Here is a 17,411-nt window from a genome sequence, read left to right as displayed (position 1 = left end):
AAATTCGCCCTTTTAAGTGAAGGATTCAGCGACTTTCAATTCCACAACATTCTAATCACCCAAAAAGAAACCCCATGCCCATTTGCAGTCACTCCCAATCCTGCCTCACTCCAGTCCTTGGCAACCACGAACCGGTCTCTCTGCAGTTGTCTTTTCTGGACATTTCGTATCAATGGAATCAAACATAAATGGTCCTCTGCACGTGGCTTCACTTGGCACAGCTCCTCTGAGTGCTGGCCGGACTGCAGCATGCAGCCATGTTCTGTTCCTTCACGTGGCTGGATGACGTCCCATTCTTTGGACAGTCAGCTTTGTTTCTCCCTTCATCTGCTGATGGAAACCCAGGTTGCATCTACCCTGTGGCTGGTATGAGCCGTGCTGCTGGGCACAGCCAAGCACAAGTGCATGTGTGAGCAGCTGTCTTCAGAGCTCCGGGGTGGATCCCCACAAGTGAAACTGCTGGGTCAATTGGTGGCGTGTCACCAGCATCCTGAACAACAGGTTCACTGAAGACCCAGCCCCACACCGAGAGCTCCCTCCTCTGCACCAGTGGCTCCCCCTCCACCCAGCGGCCAGTGGGTGCCCACGCCTGCTGCCTTGCTTTCATCCCATCGCAGGCATCTGTCCTTTCTCTCTGGCTGCTGTCAAAATTATCTCTGCCTGTGATACTTGCGTGTGTCGAGGCAGAGACTGATGTTCGTTTCTCCTTGGGGTTCTGTTCTACTTCCTGAATCCTTGAAATGCATCTTCCTTCTGTTCTCTCCATTCTCTCCTGGGATTCCAGTCATACACGTGTGGATTTGACTTTCTACACCCTGCCTCCCAGCTGGTCCTTTCTGTCTCCTGGAGAGTGGCCAAGCTCCGGTGACCTCCTGGGAGGCCTCTTCAGAGGCGGCCCCACCACGATAGAGACGCAGAACCCATGAGCGCCATCCCCCTTTCGAGAGCAGCTCATCCCAGACCCTCACCCCCAAGGGGACCCAGCCCAGGATCCTGACGGGGTGGAGCAGGCTGGAGCTACGACCGTCTGGATGGCAACGCGGATCTCCTCCCAGAGAAAGCCCAGAGAGGCCCCGCTCTAAGTCAGCAAACACAACTCCACGTACGCCCTTCCCAAGCCCCTAACGCAACTGCCACAACGGTGTGGGTGAGGCAGGCCAGGCCCGGCTGGTCACCAGGGATTCAAACTGCCTCTGGTACTTCTATTTGCAGATATTATCTCTGCCTTAAAAAAATCTGTAAATAGTAGGGCCTGCCCCTGTGGCTGCAACTTTCTCTAAGGACCCCAGGACTGTGCCTTCTGGAGCTGGCAGAACTCTGTGGTTTATGAGAACAAGAAGTTCCACAGCTGTGTCCTAAACCAGGTTTCCCCTCGGCAGTGCCTACGACACGGAAACAGAACTGACTGTCCCGGGGTGCCCACACCTACTGTCTGCACAGTGGAGAGGGCAGCAGCGTGGCCTGAAGGCCAGCGAGCCCAACCCCCCAGGGACAGGCACTCTCTGGCAAACCGTCTCGCAGGAGGAAAAGCGTAAGGCTGCTGTGGTCATAAATACATTTTATTTCATTAGAAATGCATAATTACAGTGTTTAAGAGCATTTCCCCTAGAAAAGTAGGTCAGCAATACCCCATCGGAACCGAGAGCTGGCTTTGCAAACACCTGCCTCATGACACTGGACAGAGCACACAGCAAAGGCCTCCCGTCTCATGACACTGGATAGAGCACATAGCAAAGGGCTCCCGTCTCATGACACTGGACAGAGCACACAGCAAAGGGCTCCTGCTACTCCCCTGGGATTTTTTTTTTCAAATTTTCTTTTTTGTTATAAACACCATAGCAAATTAAAAAAAGCTGTTTAAACAGAAAAATATCATAGTTCTTGATTTCCCGCGCATATGCGACGCTCTCCACACTGTGCCTCCCCTTGTCCTCCGACACCAACAGCACGACTCAAACGAAAGGGGTCTCCGGCTGGGGGCGGCGGCTGCTCTTTCAGTTGATAGGATGCTCTTCCCCGCGAGGCAGCGGCCTTCAGACGCACTTCAGCGGAACACGTGCAGCCGCTGCCTGTGCCGAGGCCGTGAGAGCAGGGCGCGTGGGGGCCGGGCCGTAGGCGGAGCCGGAGAGGGGCTCCTGGTGCCATGGGCACCGCTCACTGGATCTGGATGGCCCCGTGCTCGAGCTGCATCTCCGGCTGTAGCGTGGGCTGCAGGGCTTCGGCCGTCTGCAAAAGGGAGAAAGGAGGGACTTTCTAGAAAAATACCCAGCACCACATGGCCAGGGGGTGTCATGAACAGCCAGTGACTTTAAGGCAGAATGAGAAACACGCACACAGGAGCACGAAGGAGCCCTGACGGCCCCAAGGCTCACCCGACTTGGTACACAACGCCTGGCTCCCAGCGGAATGATGCGCCCATGACCCTGGCGCCCAGGGCGGCTCCGGCACACCCAGGCCCCGGCCCGCCCCCGACATGGACTCGGTCACCCGGGCCGGCGTGGCAGCTGCTCCTGCCTCTCCACCCCCAACCCGCTGCCTCACTGGGAAGTAACCTGGAAGTGGAGAACATCCTGGCCCTCCCGAAGATATTTCCCTGAAGCTTCAGGTACCATTTTGCCTTCCTATAAACACTGTCCCAATGTTTCAACAAAGGATTTTCGGGGCAGCTATGTTTCTTCCCTCAAAGATACAAGTTCTGGTCAACGAGTTCCAGATATTAAAAGGACTTCAAGTACGAAATCACAGCTTTATCTTAAAATGAGTTAAAGGAGGTTGGGCGCAGTGGCTCGTGCCTATAATCCCAGGGCTTTGGGAGGCTGAGGCGGGTGAATCACTTGAGGTCAGGAGTTCAAGCCTAGGCTGGCCAAAATGGTGAAACCTCGTCTCTACAATAAATACAAAAATTAGCCGGGTGTGGTGGTGCACACCTGTAGTCCCAGCTGCTAGGGAAGCTGAGGTAGGAGAATCGCTTGAACCCAAGAGGCAGAGGTTGCAGTGAGTCGAGATTGCACCACTGCACTCCAGCCTGGGCAACAGAGCCAGACTCCATCTCAAAAAAAAAAAAAAAAAAAAAAAAGTAAAGGAAAAACATACAGTCTTGGAATAAGTCACTCATCCTCCAGCTCAGCCACACGGAACATGCCCCAGGTGGAGGAGCCCACTCTAGGGCTGCCGTGCACCCTCCCAGAAGCTTCAGCTGGAGGGCACAGGAAGCACAAAGGAAGAGCCAGAAGCCACGAGCCCACGGCCGAGCCCACAGGAGGAAAAGGCCTGGCAATTTCTACTATAGTTAAGGTCCTGCTTCATTTTATTTTTTTAGAGATAGGGTCTTGCTCTGTTGCCCAGGTTGGAGTGCAGTAGTGCAAGCACACCTCACAGCTGCCTCGACCTCATGGGCCCAAATGATCCTCCCACCTCAGCCTCCCAAGTAGCTGGGACCACCAGTGCACACCACCACGCCCGGCTAAATTTTTTTGAGATGGAGTCTCGCTCTGTCACCCAGGCTGGAGCACAGTGGTGCAATCTCGGCTCATTGCAACCTCCGCCTCCCGGGTTCAAGCAATTCTCCTGCCTCAGCCTCCCGAGCAGCTGGGATTACAGGCACCTGCCACCATGCCTGGCTAATTTTTGTATTTTTAGTAGAGATGGGGTTTCACCAGGTTGAGCAGGCTGGTCTCGAACTCCTGACCTCAGGTGATTGGCCTGCCTCAGCCTCCCAAAATGCTGGGATTACAGGCATGAGCCACCGTGCCCGGCCCCAGCTAATTTTTTTACGTTTTGTAGAGATGGGGGTCTCGCTACGTTGCCCAGGCTGGTCTTGAAGTCCTGGGCTCAAGCAACGCCCCTGCCTCGGCCTCACAAAGCACTGGGATTACAGGCATGAAACACTGCACCTGGTCCAGGTTGTGCTTTTTCAAGAAAAATGTCAAATGACACTCAATATACTGTTCCCTGGATGGAGGAGGGGCCTTCCAGGGTAGGATGAGGGGTCAGTATGGGGACTGTCTCCTGAGAGCCCGGCCACAGCTGGGAAGGCCTAACGGGAAGGGGTGAACCTCAGCTGGAATGGAGGAGCCACACCAGGGCCCTGGGGTGGGTGGCTGCAGGCCATGGGAGGTTGGGTAGGAGGGCCACTGCCTGGGATACAAAGCCCCTTCCCCCAGACAGCTGGAAAGGCAGCTGGGGACTTGGGTGGGTGGGGACAGTGGGGCACAGGTCTGGGCTGGCTGGGACTCACTTGCCCTCCAAGGACAGTGGCCAGACCTGTGTTCTGGGCAGAGGCTGGTGGAGGTGCTGCCTCTGCTACAGATGGTTCAGGGAGCCTATGACACCCACAGGCCACCCCGCATTAAGACAAGTGTCTTCCCCTGCAAATGGCACCCCCCTACCCTCCCAACCCACTGCTCCAGGGAACAGGCCCCACTCTCCACTTTGAGGATTGGCCACCCCCCCAGGCCAGCCACCTGCCTTCCCTCCTAAGGGAACCGATCTTCTCAGAGCCAGGCCCTCACAGCCGAGCCACAGGTTTTCCTAGAACGAGCTCAAGCGCGTGACCCTGCTCTGACCCATGCAAGATGCAAGACCATTCCCAAGCATGACTGGGGTGGGGGCTTCATGTGGACAAGGAGGCTCAACCAGAAACCCATCTCTATTGGGTGCAGTCACACCTGCAGAGTCACCATGAAGGCCTTCGGTCACTTCCCAGTGGGGCAGAGCTAGCCTGAGGACAAGCTGAGATGGTAAGGCAGAGAGCTGGGCCCTTGGTGACAAGCTAACGCACCCTGCAGTTGTCTGGCCTCAGATGGGCAAACCCGCTCACCACCAAGTCCAACCACGCTGGGGTTTTCTGCAGGGAAAGCGGCCCGTTAAGCACGCCGTCTTCCTTGGCTGTTACGATGGATCCTAATTAAATCGTTCACCTGGGGCCTGCCAGGGAGGGCATGGTAATAGAGAAAGCTTACGGGAAGCTAGGGGTGTAAACACCAGCCATGGGACACAGGTTTCTTCAATTCTGAAATCTGAAAATGACCAGAAACTTATAATGCAGCAGGACGCCCTCAGGCATGGCCCCCACATCTAGTTTCCTGGGCGCAGACCTCACTGCCCTCCTGCAGCGCTCCTATCTGAAACGGCACGAGGGGCTGCCACGCGTCCTTGGCAGGGGCTGAGGCAGCCACGCCTGACTGTTCTTCACGGACAGGCCAAGGTTCACACCACATAAAATAAGCGCTGCGGAACGAGTTTGCCTTCACCATCCCACCCACCCCCTCCTCACTGCCTGTGCGTTCTGCGCCCATGGCCCTCACGTGCTTCCAGCGCATCTCCAGTGATGTCGGCGACAATGTGGAACCAAACACCACGCAGAGTACAGGGCGCGCCTCCGCGGGGGCCACCGCGCCCGTGGGCACGAGTACAGGGCACGCCTCCGCGGGGGCCACCGCGCCCGTGGGCACAGAGGACAGGGCGCGCCTCCGCGGGGGCCACCGCGCCCGTGGGCACAGAGGACAGGGCGCGCCTCCGCGGGGGCCACCGCGCCCGTGGGCACAGAGGACAGGGCGCGCCTCCGCGGGGGCCACCGCGCCCGTGGGCACAGAGGACAGGGCGCGCCTCCGCGGGGGCCACCGAGCCCGTGGGCACAGAGGACAGGGCGCGCCTCCGCGGGGGCCACCGCGCCCGTGGGCACAGAGGACAGGGCGCGCCTCCGCGGGGGCCACCGCGCCCGTGGGCACAGAGGACAGGGCGCGCCTCCGCGGGGGCCACCGCGCCCGTGGGCACAGAGGACAGGGCGCGCCTCCGCGGGGGCCACCGCGCCCGTGGGCACAGAGGACAGGGCGCGCCTCCGCGGGGGCCACCGCGCCCGTGGGCACAGAGGACAGGGCGCGCCTCCGCGGGGGCCACCGCGCCCGTGGGCACAGAGTACAGGGCGTGCCTCCGCGGGGGCCACCGCGCCCGTGGGCACAGAGTACAGGGCGTGCCTCCGCGGGGGCCACCGCGTCCATGAGCACAGAGTACAGGGCGTGCCTCTGCGGGGGCCACCGTGCCCATGGGCACAGCAGGAATGCTCAGGCCAGAGGAGGGGCCAGGCCTTCTGCAGGACACGGGTCCTTAAACTCTGGGCCCGCAGCTGCCCCGCTGTGAAGACGTGAGCGTCAGTTGGGCACTGACATCATCACACAGCTGTCGCGGCTGAGGGACTGCAGAATCGCCCAGCCTGGCGACCTGCACACCCTGGTGAGCGTGAGCTCTACTGAGCCCACTTCTTCAGCAAGCGCCTCCTGAGGAGGACCCCTCTCTTCCCGAGGGCTGAGGGGCACACCTGCCCTCAGCAGTGCCCAGGGAGCAGGGAAAGGCTGCTCAGACATCTAGGATTTTAATTCTAAGCATTGAAGGTGGATGACATCAAGACACAGGCGGATCACCAGCGCTGGGTCCACAGAAAGGAGCGGAACAGACCCAAAGACAGCAGCCAGAATGTTCCAGAAGGGCTGGGCAGCAGCCAACCACCAGGCTAGAGGTAGAACAAGGACAAGGTCCCCGCTGGGAACGTTCCCAAAGCAGGTGGCTCGGAGGCTGCGGGGCCAAGACTGCTCCCAGATGCAGGGCCACCTTCTGCCTCCAGTGTTCAGAGCAAACAGCCCACGGCATCACGGGGCTCTTGTCTGGGCCTCGGCCACGCTGGAGATTTCAGCACAGCCTCACCCTCAGGGGCTTCCGCCTGTGAGGTATGGAGATGCTGGCCATGAGCCCATCGGGCCATCCACAGAGCACAGCAGCCCTGCGCTTTGTTTTGGTGGACGCTAGGGTCACAACAGCCCAAGGTACTGGCTCTGCCCCAAGCTGAGACCTTCAACAAGGGGCAGGGAGCTGTCGGGCTAAAGGGGCCCCCATGCTCCCCAGCCCACAGGAAAGGGCTATGTGGAGGGAGGACAGGGCAGAGCTTCACTTCTGCCCCTGAATTTACAAACATTTCCACAAGACAGTCTCAACAATCAGTTGGAATTTGGAACTGGGGCAGGATCTACCTTCTCACCTTCACGTTCACGGTGAGTGTGAGACGTAGAACCCTCAGATGGGCATCTGTGTCCAATCACGTGCCCTCCGCACAGGAAGAGTCACGAGAAAGCCCCAGGGCCACGTGTGCCCGGTGGCAGCAGCAGGCGGCCATGCCATCATTTCAGTGTCCCGGCGCGGGGCCCCAGACTCACCTGTGCCCCGGCCGTGTGGTCACTCACTGGCGCCAGCTGCACATACTGAACCTGGATGTCACTGCCCTGGAGTGGCGACCCATCCACGCCCGCTGCCGCGGGGTCCGAGGAGGCCACGGCGATCAGCTGTGCACCCTGCAGCACCTGGAGGGAGACACACGGGGGCCCGTCAGCGGCGTGGCCCACAACCCACAACCCACATGGCTCCACAGACCGCAGACCCCAGCCCACAGGTGCTGTCCCCTGAGCGGCAGGGACACGGCCTCAGGGCCACACCCAGGACTCTGCGGCACATCCTTTCTCCCCATCACTCTCGAGTCACGTCAGATCCAGTGAGAGAGTGCCATCGAGTCTCTGCTGGATCTGCAACTCCCCGCTCAAGTACCTACAGAGCGGACAAAAGGGGAAAAAAAAAAAGCAAGGCAGAGCTTCCACAGAGAGAGAGAGCAACAGCAAATGCCACAGAGCCTCCTGGAAAATACCAGTGGCAACCATGAAGAGCACAAGCGCTCCCAGAGTGCCACTGAGGGCTAAAATCCAAGCCAGGACCATGAGCGTGCGGCTGAGACCCAAACCCTCCCCATTCCCAAGGCAGAGTGACCTCAAGGGCTCAGGGAGAGCAAAAGAGCTGCTGGTGGGCACTGAGAACCCAGCAGAAGCTCGCAGGAAAGTGAGGCCCAGTTCCAAGAGGGGCGGAAGTGAGTCCTGGTGGCAGAGAGCCCCGCTGGCCCTCCCGACCTTGTACCGCCTCCCAGAGTATGGAATGAGAATGGGGGACAGGCGAGGCCCCTGGGTGGGCTCTGGTGACCCCATCGCCTGTAAGCACCCAGGCCCACTTCCCACTCAATCCACTGGGCGCTCCAACATCCAGGCAGGCAGCTCTGGTGTCAAGACGGCCCAGGCAGGTGGGTGGGCAGCCCCAGCCCTGAGGGCACTTGACACGAGCCATGGGGTCTTCACTTGGGGTTGCATCTCACTACGGGAGGGCCAGGAGATGCATCCCACACCTCCACACAGAACCGCACTCTGTGCACTGAGAGTCTCACCGGTGGCCCTGGGAAGAGGAGCAGCCCGTCGCAGGGTGCCCCACCCCACGGGGCCTGGCCGCAGCGTCCCCTCCGTGGGACCTGCCCTGGACAACAGCAGCACTGCACAGAGCAAACTTGGCCCCCGCAAACACACTGCAGAGACAGCGCCGGACCAGGGCTTTCACCTGCAAGTGCTTTTAAGGACTAGACTTCACCTACAAGCGCTTTTAAAAATAGTTCTGTTTCTAAGCAAAGTTCACCTGCAATGCTAGAAGACAAGCCTTTTAAAGACACGAAGTATAATTCACTCTACATTGAGGTTAGCAAAGTACGGCGCCCAGAGCAAACCTGCTGGCTGCTTTTGTACAGCTGTGAACTGAGAATGGCTTTTAAATGATTTTTAATGACAGAAAAAAATGCAAAAAAGTATTTTGTGCCACATGACAATTCTAGGAACCTCCATCTTCAGTGAGCATCTACAGGCCTGCAGGCCCCCCACGTGCTGGCCTGTCATGACCCAAGGGCCGTGGTGAGCAGCTGTGATGAGACCAGGTGTGCCCCCCAAAGCTGAAAACCCATCCCCCCTGGCCCTTTACAGACAAGCCTGGCAACCCTGCCAGCCACCACTTGCGAGCACACCAGCCTCGGGGGAATAGCTGAGCCATCAGAATGAACCTAAGGAGCGGTCGACCTTCTGCCTCGAGATTTTGTTGTCTCAAACAGATGCTATACAAAAAGGAATATGGCCAGAGTCAGATGTTCTGCTGAACTCTGGGGTTTCTTTACCCGACAGCCCCCACTGCAGAGGCCCTCTGAGTCCAGGTGTCAGATGCCAACCCGACATGGTCCCAGGGATTAATTCATTGTGCAGCTGGCCCTTGAACACCACAAGGGTTAGAGGCACTGAACCCTTGTGCAGCTGAAGTCATGTACAGCCTTTGACTCCCCAAAACTTTACCAATAGCCTGTTTACCAATGGCCCTACTGATAGCGGTCAATGAGCAGGTATTTTGTGTGCTGTGTGTACCATCACCTGTATTCCTCTAATAGAGTGAGTGAGGGAAAATGTGGTATTCAGAAAGGCACAGGTGAGAGGAAATATGGCTGCTATTCATGAAGCGGAAGTGGATCTTTATTAAGCGGAAGTGGATCGTCATCCAGGCCTTCGTCCTCACCGTCCGCATGCTGACTGGGGCTGGGGGGAAGAGGAGGAACAGGAGAGGCTGGCCTTGCTGTCTCAGGGCAGCAGAGGCAGAAGAGACAGAGGAGGTGGAAGAGGAGGCAGGCACACTCAGTATAATTTTTACCGAAAAAAAAATCCATGTATAAGTGGATCCTCATAGTTCAAACCTGTGTTGTTCAAGGGTCAACTGTAGTCTTCTTTCAAGGAACAAACGTTCGTTTTTTGGTGATGGACAGAAAGAGCAGAGCGTTGTGAAGTGCGTGCATTGACATCAGAGTGCTGACAAAGGGGCTGCTGGCCCTGGGGTCCAGGTGCCATTTACAGATGAGGAAGTGAGACCTGGGCGGGGTTAGGAGCAGTTTAGGGGCTGGGCTTCCATCACACAGCAGGTGGGGGCAGCGTCCATACAGGAAGCACCTGGGTCCCCGAGGCACTCTCCTGGGCCACCACCGTCCATAGCGGAGCAGCACGATTACCCTCCGGCTCCCTCCAGCCTGCGGTTCTTCGAGAGGGAGCGGAGAGAGAAGGCAGGGACTCTGTGAGGGGAGGGCTCGGGCATGGGTCTCTCAAGGTCCTTAGAAAATACAGCCTGTGGTTTTAAAACAGCATTCTAGTTTTTGATGAGCAAATGCCTTATATTTTTTTAACAATGAATTTGTCAGTGGAAAAGTAAAAAGAAAAAGGCAGGTCAATGAGCTGAATGTCTGGCTGGCAAGAATTCCATCTTTCTGCTGACATGAAATAAACTCGGAGAATAGCTGCTGCACCGAGGAGGAGAAGCCGCCGGCACAGCTGCCCCTTCCCATGATCTTTACAAGCCCGGAGGTCCCGCAGCAACAGCACGCCATTCAGAACCCAGCCTGACGATGAGAACACTGAGGTTTCTGGACTCAGCTCCATCTGGGCCTGGGGCTGGAGCTGGGCTGGGTGCAGGGACAGGGGGCTGGGCTGGGCTGGGTGCAGGGGCAGGGGTCTGGGCTGGGTGCAGGGACAGCGGGCTGGGCTGGGTGCAGGGACAGGGGGCTGGGCTGGGCTGGGTGCAGGGACAGGGGGCTGGGCTGGGCTGGGTGCAGGGACAGGGGGCTGGGCTGGGCTGGGTGCAGGGACAGGGGGCTGGGCTGGGTGCAGGGACAGGGGGCTGGGCTGGGTGCAGGGACGGGGCTTGGCTGGGTGCAGGGACAGGGGGCTGGGCTGGGTGCAGGGACAGGGGGCTGGGCTGGGCTGGGTGCAGGGACAGGGGGCTGGGCTGGGTGCAGGGGCAGGGGGCTGGGCTGGGTGCAGGGACAGGGGGCTGGGCTGGGTGCAGGGACAGGGGGCTGGGCTGGGTGCAGGGACAGGGGGCTGGGCTGGGCTGGGTGCAGGGACAGGGGGCTGGGCTGGGTGCAGGGACAGGGGGCTGGGCTGGGCTGGGTGCAGGGACAGGGGGCTGGGCTGGGTGCAGGGACAGGGGGCTGGGCTGGGCTGGGTGCAGGGACAGGGGGCTGGGCTGGGTGCAGGGACAGGGGGCTAGGCTGGGTGCAGGGACAGGGGCAGGAAAGAGAGAGCAAGTCCCTGTCAGCCGCAGAGACTCTGGCTCAGACCACAAGGCTGGGGACGAGAGCGCCCAGGGAGGTGGAGCCCCTGGAGAGAGAACCTTCTTCCCGAGGAAGGAAGAGAGAGCAGACATTCCTGCCGATGTGCAAACCCACCAGTAACTTTTCAGTGATGCCTGGGAACAGACCGGGCAAGGCTGCACTTGGAAAGGGGGCTGGGGAGGAGTTCCGCACTCAGTTCCACCACGTGCCCAGGCAGTCACTCTGTCCTGGGTGGATCCACAGCCACCCACGTTCCTGCCACAGACCCCGAGCTGGCGCCCACTGGAGGAGGCAGCCAGCACCCGCACCGGTGGGCTCTTCTGTGAGGCCCTGCACAAACTGCGTTTCCCACTCATCACAGCACAGGCACACTCCTGGCCCCGAGAAAGTTCCGGGAAAAATATCCTCAGGGGCTGTCCCAGAGGTGTCTCAGGGCTGTGAATAAAGCAAGCTGCCTGAACCAGCGTTTCTCAACTATTCCCACCAGGCCAAGGCCTTGAAAACTCCTGACCACCAGGAAATGGTCTGCGCGGCGCAGGGACTTGACTGGTAACTCCCAAGCGCCTGCCCACCTGCCTGCACTCCACGACAGCACGGGGACCCTGGCGCACGCCCAAGGTTCACGCCAACCAGGTGACCGCCAGGAAACCCAAGCCTGGGGCGAGCAGCAGGGGAGCACACGGCAAGCCCGCACCTTCTCCATCCCCAGCTCTCAGGAGCCTGTGCCACACAGCCGGAGCTCTGCAGGGGCCACAGGTGGGACGAGTGCACGACGCTTTCCACCTCGGGCACCTCTGTCGGACACCCAGCTCTAAACTACGTGTGAAAATGGAAACGAAGTGCGTGGCCACACGCAGAGCAGTGCCACTCCAAGCACCTCCTCATCACACACGTGGCGTGTCACGGACTGACGACACAAGGAGGCAGACAGTGGGGGGAGGGCGGGTCTGTTGGGGACGGAGGGGGCATTGACACAGTGGATGCTACGGGGAGGCCCCATGCAACGTGTAACTGCGGGAAGGCAAGGCTCAGCCGGGAGCATTGTCAGGGTTCCCTCATCTCAGGGTGTAACCATGCATGAACAATGGAGTGGGGAGATTGACAGGTTGGGTGGAGACCTGGGGTTTACCCTGGGGTGGAGCAGGGCGAGGTCAGTGAAAGGGTGGAGGACCACGACTGGGGCAGCCGGCCGTCCAGGGCAGGGGTGGCCAGAGCATGGCAGGGTGAGCGCCGTGGGGTGCAGGGGGGGCCGGACACTGGGGAGTGGCTCTGAATGGGAGTGGCAGCAGCTGACCCCCTTAGATTTGGAAATAGTGCCAAGGAGAAAAAAGGACTCTGAAACTCTGGCATAAAATACCCACAAAGTATCTCAAATCAGGTTTGAGCGGTAGCAGTGCAGCAGGTGAGGTGGGGCCTGCCTAGAGCCCCTCAGGACACAGCCCCTGGGTCCCGTCTGGGGTGGGGGGGGCACGCAGCAGGGTGCAGGGTCACAGCCTGGTTCCAGCTTGAGTCTCCTCCCTGAGGGAGGCCCCGGCGCAGATGTGGTGTAGGTGGGAACCATGCAGCATGGGGCATGGGGCAAGACACCTGGGTGACACTGGCTGGGGGCCGAGAGGCCAAACAACTGTGGCGCTCCACACCCAGACCAGCGGCTCTGACCCCCTCGGCCCCATGAGACCAGCCACACAAGCCAGTCGGCCACTCCACTGGCACCAAAGCAAAGAACACACTGAGTGGCAGGCGGCACAGAGCTGCAAAGAGTCAAAGGTCAGCGGCTTCACCTTCCCCCACACACCTGGGCCCTAGGACCCCGCCACGTGCTGTGTGTCCAACACCAATTAATAAAAAAGAGAGCGAGTGTGCATTCCTATAAGTGGGTTTCTAGGTGAGTTCAAAACTCAGTAAAATAATTTGCCTGGTACCTCCATTCAAAAATATCTAGGCCGCTGTGGCAATGTGCCCCGGCCGATGGCTCTGACCTCTGCCTAGCAGAGTCACCCAGCCTCGCACAGCCACTGACAGCGCCACTGCCTCCCCTCCGCCCTGTGAGACCCTCAAGTCTCCCAAGGGAGCATGAGAGGGAGCGCCCGCACCGCTGGGAGCGGCGTTTTGAAGGCTGATGGCAAAGACACACACAGGCAGTGTAGGCAAGGTTTGGCACCTTTCTGGGGGAAAAAAAAAAAACTGAACAAAATGATTCAATGTTTTGAGTTTTTCAAGAATCTATCAACAGAAACTTCTAGTTTCCTCCTTGATTTATGGGTTAGGATTTTCTCATTTCTGCCTCAAAACTACATTTTTCCAGGCAATGTGGTTTTACTTTTTGTGAACAACACAGCTCAGCTGAAAATAAACAGAATTTTAGGCAAAAGGAGCAGGAGGCACTTGTTTTTGGGAACAGAGGGCACAGTGTCAGACACCGAGTCGAAGCTGGGTTCCTTCGAGCTCCTTCTGGCTGTGGGCAAGGCCGAGGCCCTTCACCAGGTGGCCAGGCCCACAGTACCCAGCAATCCATAAGGCAGCAGCAGCGCCACAGAGAGAAACGACACCAAACTCCCAAGTTCCACTCAAAGTAAAATTACTGCCTGCTGGTAATGTCAGCCTCAGGGGTGAGGAATTTTCCCTGGACATTCACTTCCCGTTAATACATTTATTGGGCAGTTCAGTTCCACGTTGGTGAACCTCATCTCAGAGTCTTAAAAGTTGTGTACCTGAGGGATCCCCTGGCAGGGGACCCCTTCATGAGGAAAGGCTCTTTCGAGCCCTCGGTGCTCTAAGGAACGTGTCTGGGAGAAGCCCCGTCTGCCCTGAGGCCGCCTCACATGGTCACAGCTCGCCCTGCACCTGCCGCAGTAGTGGGACGGCAGAGGCTGCTCGGACGCTATCCCAGGCTCGTAAAAGCCACAGGCGCAGGTGCACACCCTCTCCCGCACTCCCATCCCCACCAATAATCCTAAGCTGGGCAGTGGGCCCAGGAGGGACAGGAAGGAGGTGGAAGGCAAGCATGGCTGGGGTCCTCCCAGAGGGGAGCTGCTCTGCTGGGGACACTGTGGGGCTGGGATCCTGTGGGCCTCCCGGGATCAGGGTGCCCTTCCATACTCGCTTTCTTTGTGCTCTACCTGAGCAAGCATGCAACCTGGTCCTGCCACCAGCCCAGTTCCCCTGAATAAAAACAAAAGCAGAGCCGGTCCCTGCTCTCCTCCCTCCTAGGTTGACCAGTTCAGGCTGAGGGAACCATCACCACTTGTGCCATCAGTTTTCTGAATAAAAGATGGCGAGAAATTCTTCCCCCGTTCCTGTTGTGTCTTCAGAAAGCACCTGCAAGCGCGTCTCACCCCAGCTCGCTGTGCTGGGCAGAGCTACCCACCCCACAAAGACACCCAGGTCCCAATCCCTGGGCCCTGTTTAGGTGTTACTTCACACAGGCAAAGGGATCTCACAGATGTGGCTCGACTGATCACCCTCACGTGGTGAGATGACCCTGGATGGCCAGGTGGGCCCAGTGTCATCGCGGGGGTCTTTAAAAGCACAGACTCCTCCCAGCCACAGAGGGTGGGAGAGATGGGATGTACAAAGGACTCACCTGGCCACTGCTGGCTTTGAAGACGGATGGGGCCAGGAGGCAGGGGATGCGGGTGGCCTCTAGAAGCTGGAAAAGGCAAGAAAACGAATTTTCCCCTGGAGCCTCCAGAAGGACCAACCCTGCCTTGCTTTCAGCCCACTGAGACCCAGGATGGGCTTCTGCCCTCCGGTAAAGCCACGGGGTCTGTGGTCGTTTGTTATGGCAGCCACAGGAGCCTCCAGCCAGGTCCCCAAAGGGCTCTTTATTAAAACATCAAATTCCCAAACAGCAAAAACAACAGAAACAAAAGGCCTGGCAGTCTGTGCCTTCAGGGCGGGCTGGCAGCTGCAGGGAGAGCAACCGCTTTTTTCCATTAGAAAGAGTTTGCACTGTAGGAGTTTTTAAAAGCCAAAACAAAATTGGAGGAGAAAAAAAATGAAATGTCCTCTATGACTCGTGTTCCCCTGGTGGCCACTGGGCTCTAGCCACCTCCCAGGGCCTCCTGACAGCCTGAAGGCCACGGCCCTCAGAAGCTGAGGGGTCCTGGCTGTCTCCTATCCCAGCCGGAGGAGTGCCCTGCCGGCAAGAGAGGCAGCAACCCCAACCGCATGAAGGCACCAGGCTCCCATCTGGCACTGCCAGCCATGAGAGCTCCACAGGAGCCTCTTGTGTCTGGCAAAAGCGTTGTTGTTTTTTAAGGGAGGAAGGCATGTCCAGGAGGGGTCCCCCCAGGCCTCCTCGGTGAGTGCCACGTGGTGCCACACAGGCGCCCAGCCTGGCGATGCCCTCTCCTCGGCAAACCCTCGGCCAACCCGATTCTGGCCTGGACGCCTGGCCGCATCCTGGGAGCATCTGTCCGTGGGAGGCAGGTGGGTTGTTTTGCTCATTCAAGGCCCACTTGTTTCTTGGACCCTAAGTGAATGCGCACATCTGTCCTCCAAATAAAAGCCACTCTCCCAGCTCCATGATGCCACCACTGCTTCCAAGGGTGCTAAGGGAGATGAACCCACTGTCCCTGACCACAGGGCAAGGGTGCAAGGGACGCACAGGGTGCTGGGAGCGCTGCCACGGAGGCAGGCCCCGCCGTGGACGCACAACTGCCTCACCATCCACCGCCTCGCTGTCCACCCCCCTCCACTCTCCCCCTGCTCCCCTGCGCCTCTCAAGCCCCTGACACCTCCTGCCCCAGCCTCGTGCTCTGCCGTCTCTGAAGAGAGCCCCCTGACCCTGGTCCCCCAGCGCCGGTGCCTGCTTGTGGTTGGCCCCCACACCTTGTTCCAAGGCAGCAACAAGGTCTGTGCCTTTGTTCCCCACAAAAGCCCTGGTACCTCTTTCTTCGAATCTTAAGTGTACCTTAAGTGTTTCGCTCATTTCTAAAAAACTTATCAAAACAAAATCAATGTAGAAACATGTGAGAGTCATGACTTTTCAAATGCATTCCCAGTTGAGTACATTTTCTACTTTTATTTTCATTCACCACTTGGGTATGCCTACCTTCATGGTTATTGTAAAGCTGCAAAGTTAGATTCTGAGGTTTCTGACACTGTAATTCTTCCAGTGTAATGAGCTGCACAGATCATGCGAGAAGTCTTGTCACTGGCAATGCCGGCAGGAACAACATCACGGTCGCGATGCCATGACGTGCCTTCCACAGCCAGAGGAGGGCAGAACCCTCTTGGAAATCAGCGACACGGCTTCCCAAGTCTCATTAAGAACAGCTGTGATCGGATCTGAAACTCGTCTATCAAGGGATCTTTTAAAATGTGAAGTGGTTACAAAATCATCACAGGAGCTTGTGCACAGAAGGCGAGATCAGAAATGACCAGCGGTCACCCCACAGACGGGCTGAGAGTCCAGGCTGGGAGGGGACTCACTTTCTCTATGGACCTGGTGGATTGGTTCGTATGTTTGCCATATGTGGATTTCATAATGAAACACTGAATTCCTATTAACTAAGCAAGGGCGCTGAGCCGGGCCACGTGGAAGGGCAGGGAGGACCACAACGACAACACAGCTCCTCCTTCTGGGACCAGCTCCCAGGCCAGGGCAGAAAGCATCCACACCGGGGAGAGGAGGGCCGAGAGGCGAAAGCCGAGGCACTGGGCCTAGAAATAAGGGAACCGGGGTCAGCAGATACCACAAGGGCAACGCCGTGAAACACGCAAAAATGAAGGCACAGCGTGCTCTGAGAACAGTCACACAGAAGGCCACGGTGCGCCCTCCGCTTGGCTGCGCTGCTGCAGGCTGAGGGCACCTCCATGCACTGCGCAGCCTCTTAAAACACGGGAGGCTGAGATATAGTTTGTGGATTTGGGCTTGATTTGAAATTGGTGATGAGTACAACTCAGCGGTCAGATCTTAAACGTAAAGCAGCAAAAATGAGGTCATGCCAGGGTCCCTACAGAGCGCTGCATGCCCCAAGATGAGCGCCCTGGGATCTGCGCAGTTGATGCTGCTGCCGGTAGGATGGGGCCCTGTGATGAAAGGAACCCCAAGTCTGATGCAGGCCTTCAGGGGTAGAGCAGGCTGGGCCGAATTCCGACTTAGTGCCCAACAATGAATGTTCAATCCCTTCTTTCCTCTCCCTGCCGGCTTTATGTCTGGAGCAGGGCCCCAGTCTGAGGCATTTCCAAACCAGCTCTGGAATGCAGAAGCCGCTCACTGGAACGGACGGTGTCCTGGCTTCCAGGCTCCAGGGACGCTGGCCTGCGGCTGAACTTGAAGCAGACTTCCCAAAGGGCAGCACCTCATCATCTCAAGAGAGGCTTGGTTGGGGACAGGGCTGGAGACACGTGCTACTTTCCCAGCTCTATTCAGAGGGTTTTCCCCTGAACATTTTTGAAACAGAGCCAGTTGTTT

At 58.2% G+C, this 17,411-nt stretch overlaps 1 protein-coding gene across 18 annotated transcripts in view; it reads right to left on the bottom strand.

Moving 5' to 3' along the window:
- Positions 1-1,541: 1,541 nt before the first annotated feature.
- The window catches only part of BANP (BTG3 associated nuclear protein), a 123,447-nt gene continuing 107,577 nt past the window's right edge, over positions 1,542-17,411 (bottom strand). For 11 of the 18 annotated variants that reach the window (XM_055364478.2, XM_055364479.2, XM_055364484.2 and 8 more), the window contains 3 exons: positions 14,574-14,639; positions 7,206-7,349; positions 1,542-2,226 (listed from right to left, as the gene is read on the bottom strand). In XM_055364478.2, the coding sequence (XP_055220453.1) occupies positions 2,155-2,226; positions 7,206-7,349; positions 14,574-14,639 (282 nt within the window). In that variant the 3' untranslated portion in view covers positions 1,542-2,154. The remainder of the gene's footprint in view (positions 2,227-7,205; positions 7,350-14,573; positions 14,640-17,411) is intronic. The other 7 variants (XM_055364483.2, XM_031002800.3, XM_055364487.2 and 4 more) reach the window with 1 other exon arrangement.

Source organism: Gorilla gorilla, chromosome 18 (genome assembly GCF_029281585.2).
Source record: "Gorilla gorilla gorilla isolate KB3781 chromosome 18, NHGRI_mGorGor1-v2.1_pri, whole genome shotgun sequence".
NCBI classification, from domain to species: domain Eukaryota; kingdom Metazoa; phylum Chordata; class Mammalia; order Primates; family Hominidae; genus Gorilla; species Gorilla gorilla.
This window is presented reverse-complemented; position numbering and strand designations above follow the sequence as displayed.